The sequence below is a fragment of the Physella acuta genome, unplaced genomic scaffold, assembly GCF_028476545.2.
Source record: "Physella acuta isolate Inbredline_101_S28 unplaced genomic scaffold, ASM2847654v3 ptg001886l, whole genome shotgun sequence".
NCBI classification, from domain to species: Eukaryota; Metazoa; Mollusca; class Gastropoda; family Physidae; genus Physella; species Physella acuta.
Window position 1 is genome coordinate 1 of NW_026733392.1, and position 20,252 is coordinate 20,252.

General features: G+C 37.1%; 1 protein-coding gene and 1 long non-coding RNA gene across 2 annotated transcripts; both read right to left on the minus strand.

Annotated features, from left to right (window-relative positions):
• Window positions 1–7,903: 7,903 nt before the first annotated feature.
• Window positions 7,904–19,729, minus strand: LOC131931069 (uncharacterized). Its single transcript, XM_059287763.1, has 2 exons — window positions 19,442–19,729; window positions 7,904–10,110 (listed from the first exon to the last, which is right to left on the minus strand). The coding sequence occupies exons 1-2, from the start codon at window positions 19,457–19,459 to the stop codon at window positions 8,083–8,085; spliced, it is 2,046 nt and encodes a 681-aa protein (XP_059143746.1). The 5' UTR covers window positions 19,460–19,729; the 3' UTR covers window positions 7,904–8,082.
• LOC131931070 (uncharacterized) lies at window positions 15,715–17,750 on the minus strand. The gene is made up of 3 exons (XR_009384228.1): window positions 16,739–17,750; window positions 16,395–16,439; window positions 15,715–16,066 (listed from the first exon to the last, which is right to left on the minus strand). It is a non-coding gene; the product is annotated as an uncharacterized LOC131931070 (long non-coding RNA).
• Window positions 19,730–20,252: the final 523 nt, after the last annotated feature.

Sequence of the window (20,252 nt, forward strand, 5' to 3'; positions counted from 1 at the left end):
ATGATCCGGTATAGCATGCCTTAAAACAAACGTTGACAAGAAGAGCTGCCCATAGGTGTTTCTTTAATATATTTTTTCTCCCGGGAGGGAGGGGGGGGGGGGGGAGAGAACCACTGTTTGAAGTATTTTCTATATAAGTTATTTTTTTATTTCTATTGAGTCCGGAGGAGGGGGGGGGGAGGCATGCTGCTCATGTACTTCACAATTTAGATGAGGAAACTGCTGATTTCTCTGTGTAGTGTTCTGTGAACAGCTGTTAACGAGAATAACCGCCCTTGTTAATTGGTTTCGTGAAAGTTGTTTCCCTTGATGATTGAAAAAAAAAACCTGTGTCCTTATCTGTATGTCTTACGAGAGTTCTTCTGCTCCGGAATATCTGTTTAACTAGAGTAGCTGCCCTTAGGGCTAAAGTATTGCTGGGGAAAAAACTAATTGTGTCACAATTTTATGGGCCACAGGCAACCACCCACCATTTTCGTAACATTATACTTATAACTGTCTATAGGCTAGCTGAACAAATCCAACAATTATTTTTTTTCCCTAACAATACTATGAGAAACAATGCCGTGTGAATAGAACGGATTTGAATGGCTTATAGACAATTAAGCCATTCAGATCCGTTATATTCCCGGCAATGTTTCTCATATTGTTTTATATCTACTTAAGCCATTTTGATAATCCTTGCAATCGTATTCATAAACCACAACGACGTAGTGTATAGACCCCAGCAGCGAATACAATACACGTGCATCTTAGCAACGGATACATGCAGTTTATATATATATATATATATATATATATATATATATATATATATATATATATATATATATATATATATATATATATATATATATATATATATATATATATATGCAGATACAGATGTAGATATAGGATATAGATAAATAAGTCTATTTATACTGCCTATGTATAGAGCCTATATAAATACGTATATATATAGGCCTATATATATGTATATAGGCCTATATATATATATATATATATATATATATATATATATATATATATATATATATATATATATAACGAATATGTGTTGTTTTTAGGGCATCGATTTACCAAAATACAAGCAAGATGCAATTTGACGTTGACTAGCACTACGTGTTTGCCAAAAGATCTCCCCCCCCCCCCCCCCCAATTACCAACAGCCATATCTTAGCTACGCCGTTGCTTGTACTGAAATACCTATCACATGATAACAGTATCGATCGTTCGCAGCAAATCCTGACGTACGGCTCCGTGCGCTTCGTTAACATCGTCCTACTTTCGATTTCGTTTATTTCCTAGAAATTACGTGTATTTGTTTTAGGACTGTGTTACATTTCGTTTTGGTGCTCTTGCGGGCCACGTAGCCTAGGTACCGCTATGTTTACTTTCGACGATAAGAAGTAAGTTTTAACTTTATCACTTTATAGTTATGGCAGGTTATAGAAAGTAGAATACTTATCATGCATAAAAGCTACAAAATTAGCTTCTTAACCAATAGGTATAAAACAAAAATAGGTAGTCACTTTATAGTTATAGTAGGTTATAGAAGCTAGAATACTAAGTCATGTTATGCATAACAGCTACACAATTGGGATCTTGACCAATAGGTAGGCCTATAACACAAAAATAGTCACTTTATAGTTATAGCAGTTTATAGAAAGTAGAATACTTGTTATGAATATAAGCTACACAATAAGGGTACTAGACCAATAGATATTACACAAAAATAGAAATTTAAGGATATAGGCTAGTGTTAAGAACTGAATCCTTTATACTATGGACAACTCTACTATGCCTACTTTTTGACACATTGGATTTAAAAATCAACAATTGAATTTTTTGCACCACCCTCTTTATTTGGTTAATAAAGAATGTTAAGCTGTATTAATTTCATACTCCAGTCTTCCATTTTTAACATATTATCTGCAGTGGCGGAACTAGAAAAAAGGGGCTCCCCCGCAAAGAAAAAATTAGGGCCCCCTAAATATATATATATATATATATATATATATATATATATATATATATATATATATATAAAATCTATTTATATATAAATCTATATATATATAAAATCTATATCCTGAGTAATTAAGTCTACTTCATTGCAATAAATAACCATTCTGAGAGAACAAACTTGACAAATTTAGTCCAAACTCATCTTGGGTTAGAAATAATCATGGCCACTACAAATCATGCTGCTCAAAAATATATAAAGACGTAAGCTTGATTCGAGAATGGTTTCTCGCGTTATGTTTATTTTTTTCATTTTTGGCTTTTACAATATCAATTTTGAAAAAATTGATTTTATAGCTATACCACGGTTTATAACGTCTTATTTAAATAACAATTCAGAGAATCAATTGCTTTTTAATATACATAGTACAAAACTATTTAAATGAGCTTCGTGGGCATACCTATTTTAAAGAAGGGCAGTAAGTCATGGAAGTAGTGTGAATGTTTGCCTACCTTTCAAACTATAGCTCTTGTAGATATTAAAATATTTTTCTACGCAACAATCTCTGCTATAGTAGACCTGTTTTTTTTTTAATACAAAACCACTTTCAAGATGCATGAAAAACATAATTTTTGAAAAAAAAAAACCCCCATTGTTTTTTGGTCGGAACTGGGCCCCCTAAACGTCCTGCCCCCCCCCCCCCCCCCCCGCATTGCGGGGTCTGGCGGTATGGTAGTTCCGCCCCTGATTATCTGTTTTACTTTTTTTTTTACCTTAGCCTCCTTCCATTTTTAATATATTCTCTATTTGTTTTTAGCATCGCAGGAAACGAAAGGCGGCCAAAAAACGCAAACGACAAACACGACCTTGGCTGCGAGCTTTGCCGAGAATTTACGAACGTTTCTGGCCACCCATTCGACGGCGAATCAGGCGTGTCATACGATACGTTAGACCGTCCAACTTTGAGCGGCAGAGTGAAAGATTTCATGAACATTTAAAAACTTACTATGGTTTAGGTTGTGTATCTTTGATCTTAGTTTTTTATTTCACCAATGTTACATTTAAAAGTTTTGTCAATTATCTCTTAGGTTGATATAATAATGTTCGTATTAGGACTTCACTTAAATAATTCATAAATGTTTAGTATAACTAGTGCCATTAAGATTGATAATAACCAGGTTAATTCACCGGAAAAATGTAATTTTATAATTAACAAAACAAGTTTTCATGGAATATTGACTAAAGCTTTGAAAATCTGTGAATAAACATTGAACACGAATTAGGATGTAGGTTAACTAAGCCGCGTCACTATAACCCTCTAACAATTTCGCATTTTTTATTTTGTTTGGTGTCACCCCTTTCCCCTATTATCTTATTATTTTAACTGGATAACATATTGTTTTGACAATATAGTTTACGATTTTTCGATTTGGTGTCACCCCTTCAATGGTGTCACCCGCCTAGTGAAGCTACTGGGCTAATCGTTTACCTACACAAAACATGAGCATCTCGTGTGTACAGCCAATTTGTTAATCATCTTCGACATTTTAAAATCTTCACACTTCATGTACACGTATTTATGAAACTTTTTATGAACTACAGTTTAAAACAAAGCGTCAACCAAAGAAACTATATATTTTACCCTCAGCATTAATGAATTTGTATTCAAATCAGTGTTTCTTCCAGAGTTTTTTCTCCTCCGGGGGTACACTTGAAATTTTCGGAGGGGGGGGGGGGGGTGCGGGCACTGTCAAAAGTATATATTTTCTAGATAAATTCCATTTCGTTCGAGATTTTCGTTTCGAAGAACTGCCTGGAAGAAATTTTGATTCAAATGTACTTCCATAACGCCTTCTAATATACAAAAAGTTTTTTTTTAATGTTGGTATTCTAACATGCCTTTACAGTTGAATTTGTTACGGTACGACGTCTTCCATTCTGCGTGAGGATAAAGTTTAATGATGTTGTGTGTCTCGAAACCAGTAGCGTAGCAAGGGGGGGGGGGATATATGTCCCCGGGCGCCGACCTTAGGGGGCGCCAAAATGGGTTGGAAAAATAAATTGAAAGGTTGAGGGGGGTGCAAATCGAAAGTATGAGGGGGGGGGTGCACATCGAAATCTTGAGGGGGGGGGGGGGGGGGGGGTGCAAATCGAAAGTTTGAGAGTGGGTGCAAAATAAATTCTTGAGGGGGGGGGGGTTGCAAATCGAAAAGTTTGTCCCCGGGCGCCGGGAAGGGTCGCTACGCCTCTGCTCGAAACAGCTGTTGACGTGGTTGAATGTCAAAACTCCCCAGTGTTCAACGGAGTAGTTTAAAAATGACGTCACGTTATTTTAGCGGATTTAAACCTCTAACACCTATCTTAAATCTTGTTTACCTTCATTAGATTATCATGTATCGTCACAAAAAAGCCAGACTACCCAATTAAATGAATTCCATAATGCCCCCCCCCTCCCCCATGTAAACACTGTTCTGACAAAAACAAACGTTTTCGACATCTTGTTACCTTTAAGAAATAAATCTATGTCAAGTTATATTTATTGACTCCTCCTGTGGACCACGTAGCACACCGTCATACAATTCAGATCCCCCCCCCCCCTCTTTCCTGAAACATATTTCTGTGACGCCATTATCGACCCTTGGAGTGATTAATCTTAAGCCTATATAAAACGTACAGTGCATTAATTCTTTATCATGCAATCTTAATTTGAATTCAGTGTGTAAAACCGGATGTTATTTTTAGGTACATAGTGTGTAAGTTTGGTAAATGTGTATGTAGGGTCATGGTATTGTAGATGGGATAATAAATATGGTTTTTAGATCTTTTTTTTTTAATTAAATGCGTTCTTTATGCTAAAGCAAAGAACACATTTACTTTTAATACATCACATATATAATTTTTGATATTATTGTTAAAAAAATTGATATTTTTTAAATCAAATTTTAATTGAAAGAACAAATTTACTCTTAATAAATCACAAATGTAAGTTAAAAAATTGTTTGTTCATTTTATTCTCGATTGTGTATGTTGGTAGATTGTATGCCTTTTTAAAAATGTACATATTTGTAGTTGGCCTATATGCAATTTGGTGATTATGGGTTAAGGTTGTTTTTTTAACATATGCATTAGTTTGTTAAAATATTTGTAAGACATTATTACAAGTTTAATGTTTAAGTTATTGATTGGCATATGTGAAAGGAGAATGTGATTTTATCTTTATTACACATAAGATACTTGATAAATGTAGATCTAACACTTATTTTTGCATCTAAGAGGTATATATATATATATATATATATATATATATATATATATATATATATATATATATATATATATATATATATATATATATATATATATATATATAATAGCCTTAATGCTTGAGTGTGAGGAATGGTAAATCTTTGCAAGTATTTACTGAAGTGTGTTTTGAAAATAGCGGTTACTTGCTTAGGTGCTCTTCGTGTGCACAAATATAATGGTTGTTGCAACTTTTTACCAACAATATATTTAAGCTTATGTGCAAATAAAATACATTTTGTTGTTGAAGACGTTAGAAATGTGTCGTCACATTTTATTTCCACACCTGATGTTGTATGCGTGTAATTTGTAAAATATGACAGCCGGGTGTATTGCTGTCCACCATACTTCATCGGATACCATGTTTTGTTTCTCATGTTTGATAGTCACCAGCGTCTAATGTCTGTAAATAACATGTCTGGGGGGAGGAGGGTTGTCCCAGAGGCGTGGCGGGGGGGACATATGTCCCCGGGCGCCGACCTTAAGGGGGCGCCAAAATGGGTTGGAAAAACAAATTGAAAGTTTGAGGTGGGGGGGGGGTGCAAATCAAAAATTCGAGGGGGGGGGGGTGCAAATCGAAAGTTTGTCCCCGGGAAGGGTCGCTACTTCTCTGGGTTGCCCATATTTGATGTCACGCTCTGAGAAAAGGAGTGGGGTCCATAACTGAGACGATGTGTGATGAGGGGGAAGGGGGGAGTTCAGAAAGTGTGACTGATTTTTTTTTACATTAAAAAATTTTTAGCAGCTCAATTTTAGCCGTTATCTCGCGTTTAAGATAACTGCTGTAGTGAGTTGTAAAAGAAATTGATTTAAACAATCTGTTTACCGATCTCAGTCAATGTTTTAGAGATGTGACGTCATTTTATGTAGGGGGGCTAACTTTTTGTGATGTTGTGGGACTGGGAAGAGTGACGTAAAAATCGTCCTCAAAAACATGACGTCATTTACGAATGACCCCCTAATATCGATTCGTGGCATTATCTAATGTATGTTATCGACATGCATGCAATTTCTGTCATATGTTCTCGACATCAAACAGCTGATTAATCAAACTTTTTCAAAGTTAAATAAAAAACAACATCAGAACAATCTTTTTAAATACAATCTTTACTGCAGAAAACAAAACAAACAAACCGAAAAAAACAAATCCTCGAAATAAAGTACATAACGATATAATTGTGAATAAATAAATAAATAAATAAAAACATCAACATCACATGATATGCGCTATCACGTGATAGATCAGTGATAAAAAAAACATGTGTAATGACGTCATCAGTTCCTGTGTGAAAGCAATGAACTACTGATGCTCTCCCGTTAAACAACAGAACAACTTTTAACCTTGGTAGTGTCCACAATTTTTTAGATCCGTGTATCAGTCGATTGTATGTTTCACACCCCTCTCCCATTTCATATCGTTCTTGCTCACGACTCATGGGGTAGATGAAGCAGAGTTTATCTGTTTCAATGACCTCGATATGCATGAGCATAGTGCGATACTAAATGTATGATAATAATATTTTTGATATTTATGATTATATACTTTCTTATAAATTATTATATTTTATAACCCCCTACATCCTTGGCAGACTGGGAGGGGATTAAGGGTGGGTGCATTAATTAAATTATCAACACCTCATTAGCTTGCTCTTCTACTCTCAAACAAGAATTAATGAGTGTAATAAGTGTATTTCCTAATTACTATCCCGGTGCAGTGAATGGTACTGAGCTACAATACTTAAAGATAAAATGATAATTGACCAAAAAAAATCATGATAAAATAGAATAAAACGTAATGAAACGGTAATACATGCTCACACGCACAAACACACACACGCGCAGTCCAGAACTTGAGGAAATTACCTCCATTCTACATATGCAAAAACTCAGTAAATCCAAACATAAATTCAACATTTACATATTTTATAATCCAACCACACACACACACACATATATATATATATATATATATATATATATATATATATATATATATATATATATATATATATATATATATATATATATATATATATATATATATATATATCAATAGTTAATGCGTACTTGGTCTATACAAAAACAACCCACTGTTATATTACCTAATGCAGTCAGCCTTGGTTCAAAACGGTAAATTAATAAAATGTCAGACAGGGAAGTAACTCAGTAGGGCGTAGTACTTTACTTATCTTATTTCTTTTATACAAAGAGTACATAAAACTTGACTGCTCTGTGGAATAACAAGCCTATAAATGTCATTCACCTTCTACTCTATATTGAATTAATTTATTTTTTTGTTTCACAATTCTGTAATTTAGTGCAAAAGATGAACTCTCATTCGCGAAAAGCCAATATGTTGTCGCTTGCCTTTTGGGAATGCTAAAAGGACAAGGCATTAAGAGAGGTATGGCCAATTTGATTACAGAACTTCAAGGTAAAAACTATGAGCAAAGGGGAAGGTCAATTTAGAAAAATGAAATTTATAATACGTTACAATATTTGCATTTTTATAATAACAAGAAAACAAATTTTGTATTAATATTTTAAAACTAATATACATTTTTATGTAGGCATGTTTATTATCAATATATACAACAATATCATATATAAAAATCAAAGATTGATAATTTTTATCAACACATAAACAAAATCTGGTTACTACGGCAAACAAATATTGATCTTTAAGATCTTCCAGATCCAATAAAGAGTGGACTGCGCCGTTGGGTCACCGGGAAAAAATGTCTTTTGAAAGTTAACTCTTCCGTTTGAAAACTTTACCAAAGTTAGGCACGATTCAAACTATTTTTTTTTCAGGCTGGGCAGGAATTCGTCATTTTCTCAGCGATACTCAGCTTTCTGTCAAATTCATTTGAAAGTGAACACTCGGGTTCATAAGGGAAAAGGCTGGTATTCGGCGGGTTAGCGTTTTGTATGATCCTGCTAGCTTCAAGATGCCAAATTTCTATCGACAATAACTGCGTTATAAGTTTTTCCGGCTCTTTGACGCTAAACGACAACTGCACATATGGTGTGGGGTAGAGAGAGATGTTGTTTTTGAAATGATTGAAATCAAATATTTTTTCGTATTTCTCGTCCCTGTTAAGTTTCTTATATGGCGTCACATAGGGTATGGAATGGTGGAGCACGGCCTTGCTGAATCGCTTGGCGTAGATATCCCCCTTGTGGTAACGGATTCGCACGCCGCCTTTGATGTTCTCCAAAATGGCGCCGATGTCTCTCATCTGATCAGGCTGCAGCTCGGGGCAACGGGTCACGTGGGGTAGTTCCACAATCGGCTCAAGTGGACCAAAACTATCCGGGCTCCGTTCGCTGACTGCTCTGAAATTGTCGTTTGGTACGAAGCATATTTTAATGCTCGGTTCTAGAATGTCCTGGGTCAACGCGGTAAAACAGTAGTAATTGACTTTAATTTTCATGCAAGGTTGCAGAGACAAACTTACTGGGAGCGTAAGAAAATGCGCCAAAGTATCGGCGTTTGCACCGTTAGCAGTTTCTGGAGGTCTACGCTCGCTGCGGGTATTTAGATCACCCGCATTGATCGACATGTTCCCCGGAAATGTATCAGAATTCATCGAGGTCAGATTCTCAAACAAGGGTAGGTTTGCTGGAGAATTCGAACTGTTCGCATGTTCGGAAAGTCTATTTGGGTTGTCCAGTTGGTCTAAGAATGCAACTATTTCACTCCAGCTGTTGTATTCTGTATTGTTCCTTTCCTGTGGGTTGTGTAGGTCTAAATTGCTATCTATGTTGAAAGCTGACCCGCAGGTCGAGAGATGCGGAGCCGGAACAAAACCGTTAGCTGCCGGGATGTTGTTGCCGTTGGTGTGCCCGTTCAAACCGTTTGGGTACTGATGTAAATCTTCACGGTCTACGTTGTTGTAGACTTGATACGGCGCATTAGCTGTACCCGTGGTTATATTAACAAGCTTGTTTGATTGCAGTGTCGAATCTGTAGCAAGTACAAACCCATTCGCACCTGACACGGTGTTCTGATATGCTGTTGCTGACACGGATTGTCCGTTTGGAGCAAAAGCAGTAGTGTAGGCCTGAGTTGAGACAGGGGTGATGTTGATAGGGTTTACATCGTTACAAAACAATGGACCAGCGGTGAATTGAGTAGCAGGTCGCACCGTAGGATGAGAGCTCTGAACGGATTTGAAGTTCTGAACCCCGGAAGTTGGCAAAAAAACATTCTCGAGATAAGTAGCAGCATTATGTCCTAGCGCTTGTCCCATAACCGGGCCATTCAAGTCACCGGAAAACCCGTCCGTTTCGATATCGCTGAAATCACGGAAAGGACTGCGGCTTCTGAAGCTGAGAAAAGACATGTTCTCTTGCAGAACCCCATCGTCGGAGCCCTCACTCCCTGTACTGGAAGCATCACTGTTGATCTCGCTGACCGTACGCACCGAGTCCGGAGATTTTCTTCGACTTTTCTTAACACCCAAGGGTTCATCACTAAACTGGTAGACTTTGAACGGGTTCGGTCCTTCTTGATTGCGGTGCTTCACTAATTCTTTCACCCCGAGACTTCTCAAGGAGTTCCTGAAATTTTCCTTCCATTTCTTCAGGTCATCGGGACGGGGTGCATTATCGGGGGTAAACTTATTCGCCGTGTTGTAAAGTTTGTAAAACTTGAACAACATGTCCGCATCCTGATCGCCCCATTTTGTCGGCTTGTGATGTCGCCATGGCAACTGCCAGATGTTTTGACCCCGGTCAAGCCATTTCAGGCCGCCGGTTTGATTTTCGTCCAGCAGACGCTTTAGAAGGTCGATAAACCCGGGCCTGTTTTCCTTTGGCGAAGACTTGGTGTTCTAGAGCAGAGAAAAATTATGAAAACATCAATGGCATTGGATAACAATTAATTTAGACAAGTGACTACTGTAAGATGGGATTTTTTATCACATTAGGCAGTGGACAACTTCTTTTCTAGCCCACGACATAGGATCGTTTTGGGTTACGTTTAGGGTCAGATTTTAGGACTATGACTAAACTTAGGGCTAGGGTGTTGATACGGTCATTTGCCGGCCTGTTCGCACACTGGCCGGCACACTAGGACAATGTCCGATGAGCTTAAAAATAGCATATTTCATACATTGGACGACTAACGCGCGAACTGGCTATGTAAATGTATTGTGTGTTTTGGTTTGTGTGTGTGTAAAAATAATACTGTTAATTAACTATCGCGCCATCTATGAACGTCACTTCTCGCCCTCTTGTCTCATGTCGCTCTCACCTCCCCTTATAAAACCAACACGCTCTAACCTCCCCTTATAAAACCAACACGCTCTAACCTCCCCTTATAAAACCAACACGCTCTAACCTCCCCTTATAAAACCAACACGCTCTAACCTCCCCTTATAAAACCAACACGCTCTAACCTCCCCTTATAAAACCAACACGCTCTAGCCTCCCCTTATAAAACCAACACGCTCTAGCCTCCCCTTATAAAACCAACACGCTCTAACCTCCCCTTATAAAACCAACACGCTCTAACCTCCCCTTATAAAACCTACACGCTCTAACCTCCCCTTATAAAACCAACACGCTCTAACCTCCCCTTATAAAACCAACACGCTCTAACCTCCCCTTATAAAACCAACACGCTCTAACCTCCCCTTATAAAACCAACACGCTCTAACCTCCCCTTATAAAACCAACACGCTCTAACCTCCCCTTATAAAACCTACACGCTCTAACCTCCCCTTATAAAACCAACACGCTCTAACCTCCCCTTATAAAACCAACACGCTCTAACCTCCCCTTATAAAACCAACACGCTCTAACCTCCCCTTATAAAACCAACACGCTCTAGCCTCCCCTTATAAAACCAACACGCTCTAACCTCCCCTTATAAAACCAACACGCTCTAACCTCCCCTTATAAAACCAACACGCTCTAGCCTCCCCTTATAAAACCAACACGCTCTAGCCTCCCCTTATAAAACCAACACGCTCTAACCTCCCCTTATAAAACCAACACGCTCTAACCTCCCCTTATAAAACCAACACGCTCTAACCTCCCCTTATAAAACCAACACGCTCTAACCTCCCCTTATAAAACCAACACGCTCTAACCTCCCCTTATAAAACCAACACGCTCTCACCTCCCCTTATAAAACCAACACGCTCTAACCTCCCCTTATAAAACCAACACGCTCTAACCTCCCCTTATAAAACCAACACGCTCTAGCCTCCCCTTATAAAACCAACACGCTCTAACCTCCCCTTATAAAACCAACACGCTCTCACCTCCCCTTATAAAACCAACACGCTCTAACCTCCCCTTATAAAACCAACACGCTCTAACCTCCCCTTATAAAACCAACACGCTCTAGCCTCCCCTTATAAAACCAACACGCTCTAACCTCCCCTTATAAAACCAACACGCTCTAGCCTCCCCTTATAAAACCAACACGCTCTAACCTCCCCTTATAAAACCAACACGCTCTAGCCTCCCCTTATAAAACCAACACGCTCTAACCTCCCCTTATAAAACCAACACGCTCTAACCTCCCCTTATAAAACCAACACGCTCTAACCTCCCCTTATAAAACCAACACGCTCTAACCTCCCCTTATAAAACCAACACGCTCTAGCCTCCCCTTATAAAACCAACACGCTCTAACCTCCCCTTATAAAACCAACACGCTCTAACCTCCCCTTATAAAACCAACACGCTCTAACCTCCCCTTATAAAACCAACACGCTCTAACCTCCCCTTATAAAACCAACACGCTCTAACCTCCCCTTATAAAACCAACACGCTCTAACCTCCCCTTATAAAACCAACACGCTCTAGCCTCCCCTTATAAAACCAACACGCTCTAACCTCCCCTTATAAAACCAACACGCTCTAGCCTCCCCTTATAAAACCAACACGGTGTTAAAATCAAGTGATTGGTATCCGTATATTTATATAACGTTAGATGTGTGTCTATTGTTTTGCTCACGTTCAAAGGTCGAGCACTACTACAGAAGTAGAACGCGTAAATCGTACACTACTTGCGTGTGTCCGTTTCATTCAAGTGGCTAGCGATAAGAACAGCTCACTAAGAGCGCCATTTTAGGAGATTTGTCTATTATGGCTGGTAATGTGGTTGGAAATTTTATGAGATTGTAGGAGATGTGTCTATTATGGCTGGCAATGTGGTTGGCAATATTATGAGATTTTAGGAGATTTGTCTCTTTTGGATGGTAATGTAATAGACAAGTTTATGAGATGAGTCTATTATGGCTGTCATGTTAGTCACACTCTTGAATAGTTACATACTGTCACGATAGTCAACCATTTTCAATAGTCACATATTGTCACGATACTCATAAAAATTCATATACTATCATGATAGTCACTCACTCTTAAAATAGTCAGCTAGTCACGAAAGTCACAAACTGCCACGTTAGTCATATATATATATATATATATATATATAGTCACATACTGTTACATTAGTCACTCACTATTATAATAGTCACATATTGTCACATACTCTTAACTAGTCAACAACTGTCACGATAGTCACTCGGAGGGGGGGGGTGTAAATGTGCCCCCTACCTCCCTTGAAGAGAGGTAACTCTGAACTAGACTGGAGCCCCTTAGGCAATAGAATTACCAGTTCTGGTTTCTTTTTGTCTTTTTCTTCTTGACAGTTTAAAAAAAAAATCGGTAACCCAAAATTCCTCATTTCGAACAGCAACCTATCTAGGAGAGAAAACGCCGAAATCAAGCAGGAGTGGTGCCCCCTAAGACGATTGGATTATCAACCCAGATTTCCTTTTTGACAGCTTCTGCAGCTGGCACCAGACATATTGCTACGCCAACATCGAGAGATTGATAGCGATACAACGATCTCTTCATCCACTGCACAGGTACACACCCGAGGCTAAATGGAGCCATATCCAGAGGCGTAGCGACCCCCCTGGCGCCCGAGGACAAACTTCTAATTTGCCCCCCCCCCCCCCCTATATATTTTTTTTATGTTTGGAACATTCAATTCAGCAGCTAAAATGAGCTATTTTAATTTTTTTTCCAACCAATTTTGGCGCCCCAAGGTTCGGCGCCCGGGGACATATGCACCCCCCCCCCCCCACTTCGCTACGCCTCTGGCCATATCTGCCTTTCAATATAACCAGTTTGTATCTTTTACTTAGATTTAATACGTTTTTAGCTATGAAAACACAAAACCACTTCCATTTAAATAAATTTAAACTCGCAAATCTCTCCTTAACTCTTGACCCAGTCAACCATTATCGTTTCTTTTATCGTAATTTACGGGTCAAATTTTATGAATGAGAGTTTGAAAGCCACGCCCTGTATGTATACGAATGACTGGTTGTAAATAATTTAGAGGGTCTGTTCATGAATCCACCCAATGCTCTCAATGGGTATTGCAAAAAACACGTCTGACTCCAACCCTCTCGTAAAACTTTCGTTTCACTGGTGTGGTGTAGTCCGTGGTATGCCGAGAGAATGTTGGATGCTTTGACAGACAGACAGACGGACGGACGGATGGACGGACGGACGGACGGACGGACGGTCAGACAGACAGACAGACAGACAGACAGACAGACAGACAGACAGACAGACGGACGGACGGACGGACGGACGGACGGACGGACAGACAGACAGACAGACAGACAGACAGATACATAGGTATATTTTTCTTTCAGCATTAATAACTGTAATGTATTATTTTTTTAATTTTCAGCGTTAATAACTGCAGTGAATGAAACCCATGTTTTGTGCACCTGTTCAAGATCATGAGGCGAGATGACAGGGTCACAATACATCAAGGCAGCATTAATGCACTACACTACACAATCACAGCACGACAAAACCACTACAGGACAAAACCACTGCATGAAAAGATCACTGATGACAGCACAGTTCCGGGACAAACTGGTGTCGTTAGGTTTGTATGTCGCTAGGTTTGTATGTCGCTAGATTTGTAAGTCGTTAGGTTTGTATGTCGATAGGTTTGTAAGTCGCTAGGTTTGTTTGTCGCTAGATTTGTATGTCGCTAGGTTTGTATGTCGTAAGATTTGCATGTCGCTAGGTTTGTATGTCGCTAGGTTTGTATGTTGATAGATTTGTATGTCGCTAGATTTGTATGTCGCTAGGTTTGTATGTCGCTAGGTTTGTATGTCGATAGGTTTGTATGTCGATAGATTTGTATGTCGCTAGGTTTGTATGTCGCTAGATTTGTATATCGCCAGGTTTATATGTCGCTAGGTTTGTATGTCGCTAGATTTGTATGTCGCTATGTTTGTATGTCGCTAGGTTTGTATGTCGCTAGATTTGTATATCGCCAGGTTTATATGTCGCTAGGTTTGTTCTAATAAAAACTTGGGCAGCGCGATAAAATAATTTAACGAATTTGATTTGCTGGTGTCGCTGTTAGATTCAGTGACAAGGGTTAAAGGTCAGGGTTTTGGCTTACGGCCAGAGAGAAAGGTAGTGGGAATAACAACAACAAAAAATATCCTCCATTAAGGGCTGCCGGTATGTAGGTGTTTAAACACTCGATTATACACTTTATAAGAGGCTGCTAGGCATCAAGTTAACCGGCTATCACATACAAATACAGTGTCGCCGATAAGGATATTACACTTCTTACATGTAAAACCCGAACTTAAATCTGTGACCCTAACTCTTTGTCTTACCATAACGTGTTTAAGTCAGGGCCTGATTTATAACCTTGTTGTGTGCTAAGGTGTTCGTTAAGGCTAGGAGCTACAGGATAAACACTTTTTTGTTATTAGTCAAGCAAATCTACTGAAACTTCACCCATATAATGTATGCTCAATGGGATTTTAAAAAATGGTGTCCAAAAAGAAAAATATTTTTGGTTGCCATGGTTACGTCCGCCATATTGGATTTTTGTTTATCATTTTCAAAATGCTAAGGCTCAGCAACCACTAGAGGTAAACACACAGAAATGCAAGCATTTTGTAGAGTGATGTTAGCCTGAAACTTTCTATGAAGTACTTTTTAAGAAAAGGGTTTAAAAAAATTATTTTTAATTTTTAAAACCTAGACAGTTAAAAAAAAGCTGAAATTTGCTCAAATTCAACATATTTCAGTCCATAAAATCTAAAGTAAGGAAAATCTTTAAAAAATGCTTCATAGAAGTTGTTTATATATGTTAGAAGAATAATCAGGCTAAGTTTCATTACAATACATCCAGAACTAACAGAGGAGTAGGGATTTGAAGAGTGAATTTTAACGTTTTGAGAAAAACGCAAAAAACTAAAGAAAAATGAAAAATTTCATTCATAACCTAACAAATAGTAACAAAATTTGGTTTTAATTTATGCAGGTTTATTTAACATATAAACATGCTATGAAGTATTAAACTTGCAAGTACATTTTAAATAATAAAGTAAAAAAATTGTCGTACAAAGACAATGCGTCAAATACGTAAAGGTAAAAAACATTTTTATTTTCTTAAAATAAGTTGTTTAAAAAAATGGGCAGAACCACACCTAACAGTTCTATTTTGTTAAGCATATTAACATTTCATTTTGGCAACTGCTACTTTTTCCTGCCATCTAGCATTTTCTTTTTTCAGATTAGTTGTCCGGCAAAATGTTTCAATGGTTTTTTTTTAAATTATTGCTACCACTATAACTATAATAATTGATTTATCCATCTCTTCAGCTCTCTTTATCTCTTCCTGTTAATACTTGTACACTGACCAAAATAAATGCTCTTTTTCCAAGTTATTGTCTGGTTTCATACTGCTTGGCTTTCTCTTGGCAAAGGTCAATTCTATAAAGGAAAGTAGAACATAAGTTATTCTAGTGGACAAAAAAAAACAACACTTTACCACAAACACATTTTGCATTGAATATTTATTAAATCCTAAACTAAGTTGCAAAATCATTGTAAGGTATAAGCTATAAATAAACTTTACAACTGTTTTGGGTCCAGAACAAGATTTTGAAAAGCGGTTTGCCGTCACTCGGATATATGATTCTCCTTTTTGCAGTATTTAAAAGTTGCCATATTCTTTCACTGAGTTCACTTGGTCACAAGCTCTTCAATTATTTTCTTCATATATTGTTATGTGAAACAAAATTATGTGTAGGGAAATTACCTTGAACCAGGGCAGCTTGCAGGGTTTTCAACACACACTGTAGGCCTAAATTATAGGGGAAATGAATTTATTAATAAAATATACAAATGTAAAAAAAAAATAATCATAAAACCATAGTGATATTTTGTATGAATATAAGATTAGGAGAATCACTGAATAGAATCTGATTCATTAATTTGAGGAGATAAAAATCTTTTGAATTAGATCTAGTATCTGAACCACTAATGAGTCTAATGACAAACAGGTCTACTAACCTAAATAAGATGTTCAAAGAAAAAAAAAATATGTAGGCCAACTAATTAATCTTTAAATTCAAATAGTTTAATGAATATTGAAATACTCACTGCTTGATGTCCGTGCATCTATTCCTTGTAAACAAAATTAAGGCTGTAGTTTTCATAATCAGCTGTAGAACATCACACACATGAGACTAGTTTGTTGTGTACTCTTTTATGATTTTATCCTTGTTACGCATTAGAACACTTGTAACATGTGCAGGCCAACTTCACCCGGGGATTACTTAAGTTATTAAAAAAATCGTTCTATCTGATAAGTCTGTTTTGGGTTCGATCACAGGGTGACAGTGTAATTCTTGCTGTGTAATAACTTACTACACACACGTAACTACCGTAACACACTGCTTACTCTTGTCGTGTGCGGTAGGCTTGTGTAGACTAAATCTAGTAGTAGTAGCAGTGAATCTACAGAGAATGGTGGCTGGTATGAAATCACGCAACTTCTAAACAGTTTAAACATTATTAAACCGCCAAAAATATTTGATACGATGAGATTTGTCTAAAAAGTTTGTAAACAGCTGATTGAAATTCCACAACAAGAATCAGTTCATCACTAGGCACGCCGGAAGCGATAAACTAGCTAGCGAATCGAAAATTTTAACACTGATAATGCCGAGTCCGCCAGCCAATAGAATTTTACCTTGCTTCCGGGGTAAGGCCGAGTAGGGAAATTTGGTATATGTAGGTCAAAATCTTTAAAAAGTGTGTTTCATTTGAACATTCGAAATTAAATGGAATATTTTCATTGGTTGACAAATTTACCTTGTCGTTATAGACAAGAAAAGGAGCTTTCCGGCGATACTAAACACGCGGTAGCTATTTTTAGTTATCTGTATGTTTTATAGCAGTAAACTTTGGCAATTTTCGCAGTATTTTTGAAAAATTAGACAAAACATGCATATACATGCCTCACAAAAAAATTAATTTAAAATAAAAATAAGCATTTTCCAACAATATGTTATGTGGTTTTGTATTCAGAAATGGATATACTTTAATAATTAGGTCAAAACTGAAATTTGACATCTGACCCCCAATACACTTAAATCGGGTGCCGCACATAGCCTTAAATTTAGCTCACTTACACCCCCCCCCCCGCCCTATTTAAAATTACATAAGGGGTCGTCCATAAATGACGTTATACTCCAAGTAGTAGTAGGGGGCGGGTGTTCCTAATTTTGCAACGATCTGTGATAAGGGGAGGGAGTTCACATTTTTAAAATTAAAAAAATAGTAATGTTAGAAAGTGAATTATAGTCGTTATTTTGCGTTTTGAAATCTGTTTTAGTTAATTGTAATTAATTGATTAACATACCCGAACATAAAACCCCCCATTAAACTGCAATTTAGAGGGGACTATAAAATATGAAAATATTATGAAAACAAAGATATTGAAAGTATTCAGATTATATTTACTTTTAATCATATTTTACCACGTTTAAAGTATCTCATCCTATTTTTTAAAATTCTATTTTCATCTGCAGTAACATCGGCAAATAAGGGTAACATCATAGAGGCATGCACCAACGTGAAGAAAAGAAGTGAATTGGACAGACGGAGAAATACATAGAGATCTCAACGTCTGAATATCATTCAGCTCGACTCAATCAAGCAATATAAAAGTGGATCTAAGAGGGGTGTGTGGAGAAAGGGGGGGGGGGGGGGGGGTCCACGCCCCCTTTTCCAAAATTTTGAAATATTTATATAGAGGCTAAGAATTTCATCAACTCTACATTATCCCCTTTAAAAATAGGTGGTGGTGATTTAAAACACACTAATATCCGAGTTTTCTTTTTGTTTTTCACCCCTAGCTTAACCTTAGCCTTGACTCTATTCCAAACCCTAGCCTACTTCTGTACCTTCAAAAAAAAACGATCAATAGCCACGGCGGCAAAATAAATTTAAAAAAAAAAAATTACCGATACCCTTAATGCTAGCGATCCATTAAATATAAACCAAGTCGATATTCTCTCATTGGAAAAAAAAAAAGAATACCGTTGAAGTAAGCTAGATATTATCACCCTCAAGATTATTCACAAGTATTTGACTACCGTGACTAGTAGATAAGAACTCGACCATTATTTCAATGCAATCATCCCTAAAAACAAAATACTGCATTGTCACTGATGTAAATAATCAACCTAGTCTGTATCGTTCTTGGTGTTACTGTAGATGGATGTATATTTAATTCGAGCGTTTAAATTGTAAGAAATATTGGCCGATGTGCCATACTTACATAATTTTTCGGTGAGAATTAAATTAGTGCTTGAGAAAATCACCCCCCCCTATCTGATCCAAGCCCCAATCAACTCCACAATTAAAACGAAATATAACCTAGATCTAGTCCCAGCTCTACACACAAGCCCTGATCTAGTCGCATAAATATATTGATATATATTAAACAATAACAATATCTTTAGCTTTCCATTTTTGTTTAATATTCGGTTCAGTTAACATTTAGGTCAACTGCATTACATGTGTAATAATAGTATTGGTTAATTTAAAGTTACGCCTAGGCGTAAGTAATTTTAATTAAGGTCCATATTTAATTCTAAATTAAAACGATCTATTTTTTATTGCAAATTAATAAGGATAATCAAGAACAGTTATTTAATAATGCCAAATTAAGAATTAAAATTCATTCTATGTATTATACACAGGGATATCGGTTACGCGATACTATTTATTATTATCACAATGCTACTGATTTTACTACTGTGTAACTACTGTGCACAACAATAATGCTTTGCTTACCGAAGCTGCCTCTGCCATCTCGTTCGATAGCCTAATCAAACTGGCACAACATGTAATGCTCGGCACAAAGTAGGTCCGAGTTTTGATACTGTGTCCTAGTTAAGTGGGGGAAAAAGAAGTCGTGTCCTCCTTTTAAAAACGTCGTTAGCCTTTGTTACATCCAGTCTAAACAACCCAGTTACAAGAATCACAAGAATTCCAACTACCTCCACGTTTACGACGAATCCCCTCGTCGTTGCTATACTACACCCCGCGTCTAGAGAGCTACATGTAAGCTAACGTAACCGTCTGCCAATCAATGAACACTTCCGAGAAACGCGCTATTTTTAGATGAGGTCAAGGGATTTCCCAACGAGGAATAAATCTCACTGCATCAAGTAAGGCATGATGTCTTAAAACACATAACCGTGGTTGTAAATAAATATTGTAACATTGATTGCTGACTCAACACTCGGTTTCTGATTACGTGATGGTTGAGTTGACAGCAGTGGCGGAACTAGAAAAAAGGGGCCACCCCGCAAAAAAATTTTTTAGGCCCCCCGCCATATAAATATATAGGCCTATATATATATATATATATATATATATATATATATATATATATATATATATATATATATATATATATATATATATATATATATATATATACTCAAACACAAAATACGAACATAGGATACTTATTGCTGGCCTGTTCGTGTTTTGAGAAATACGTGTTTCTTTTTAATTAAATCAAATTACAGCATCATGTCATGCGCATAAGTGAATTAGCCTGTTTTGTGTAAATTAGTTTTATATTATATCTGCCGTA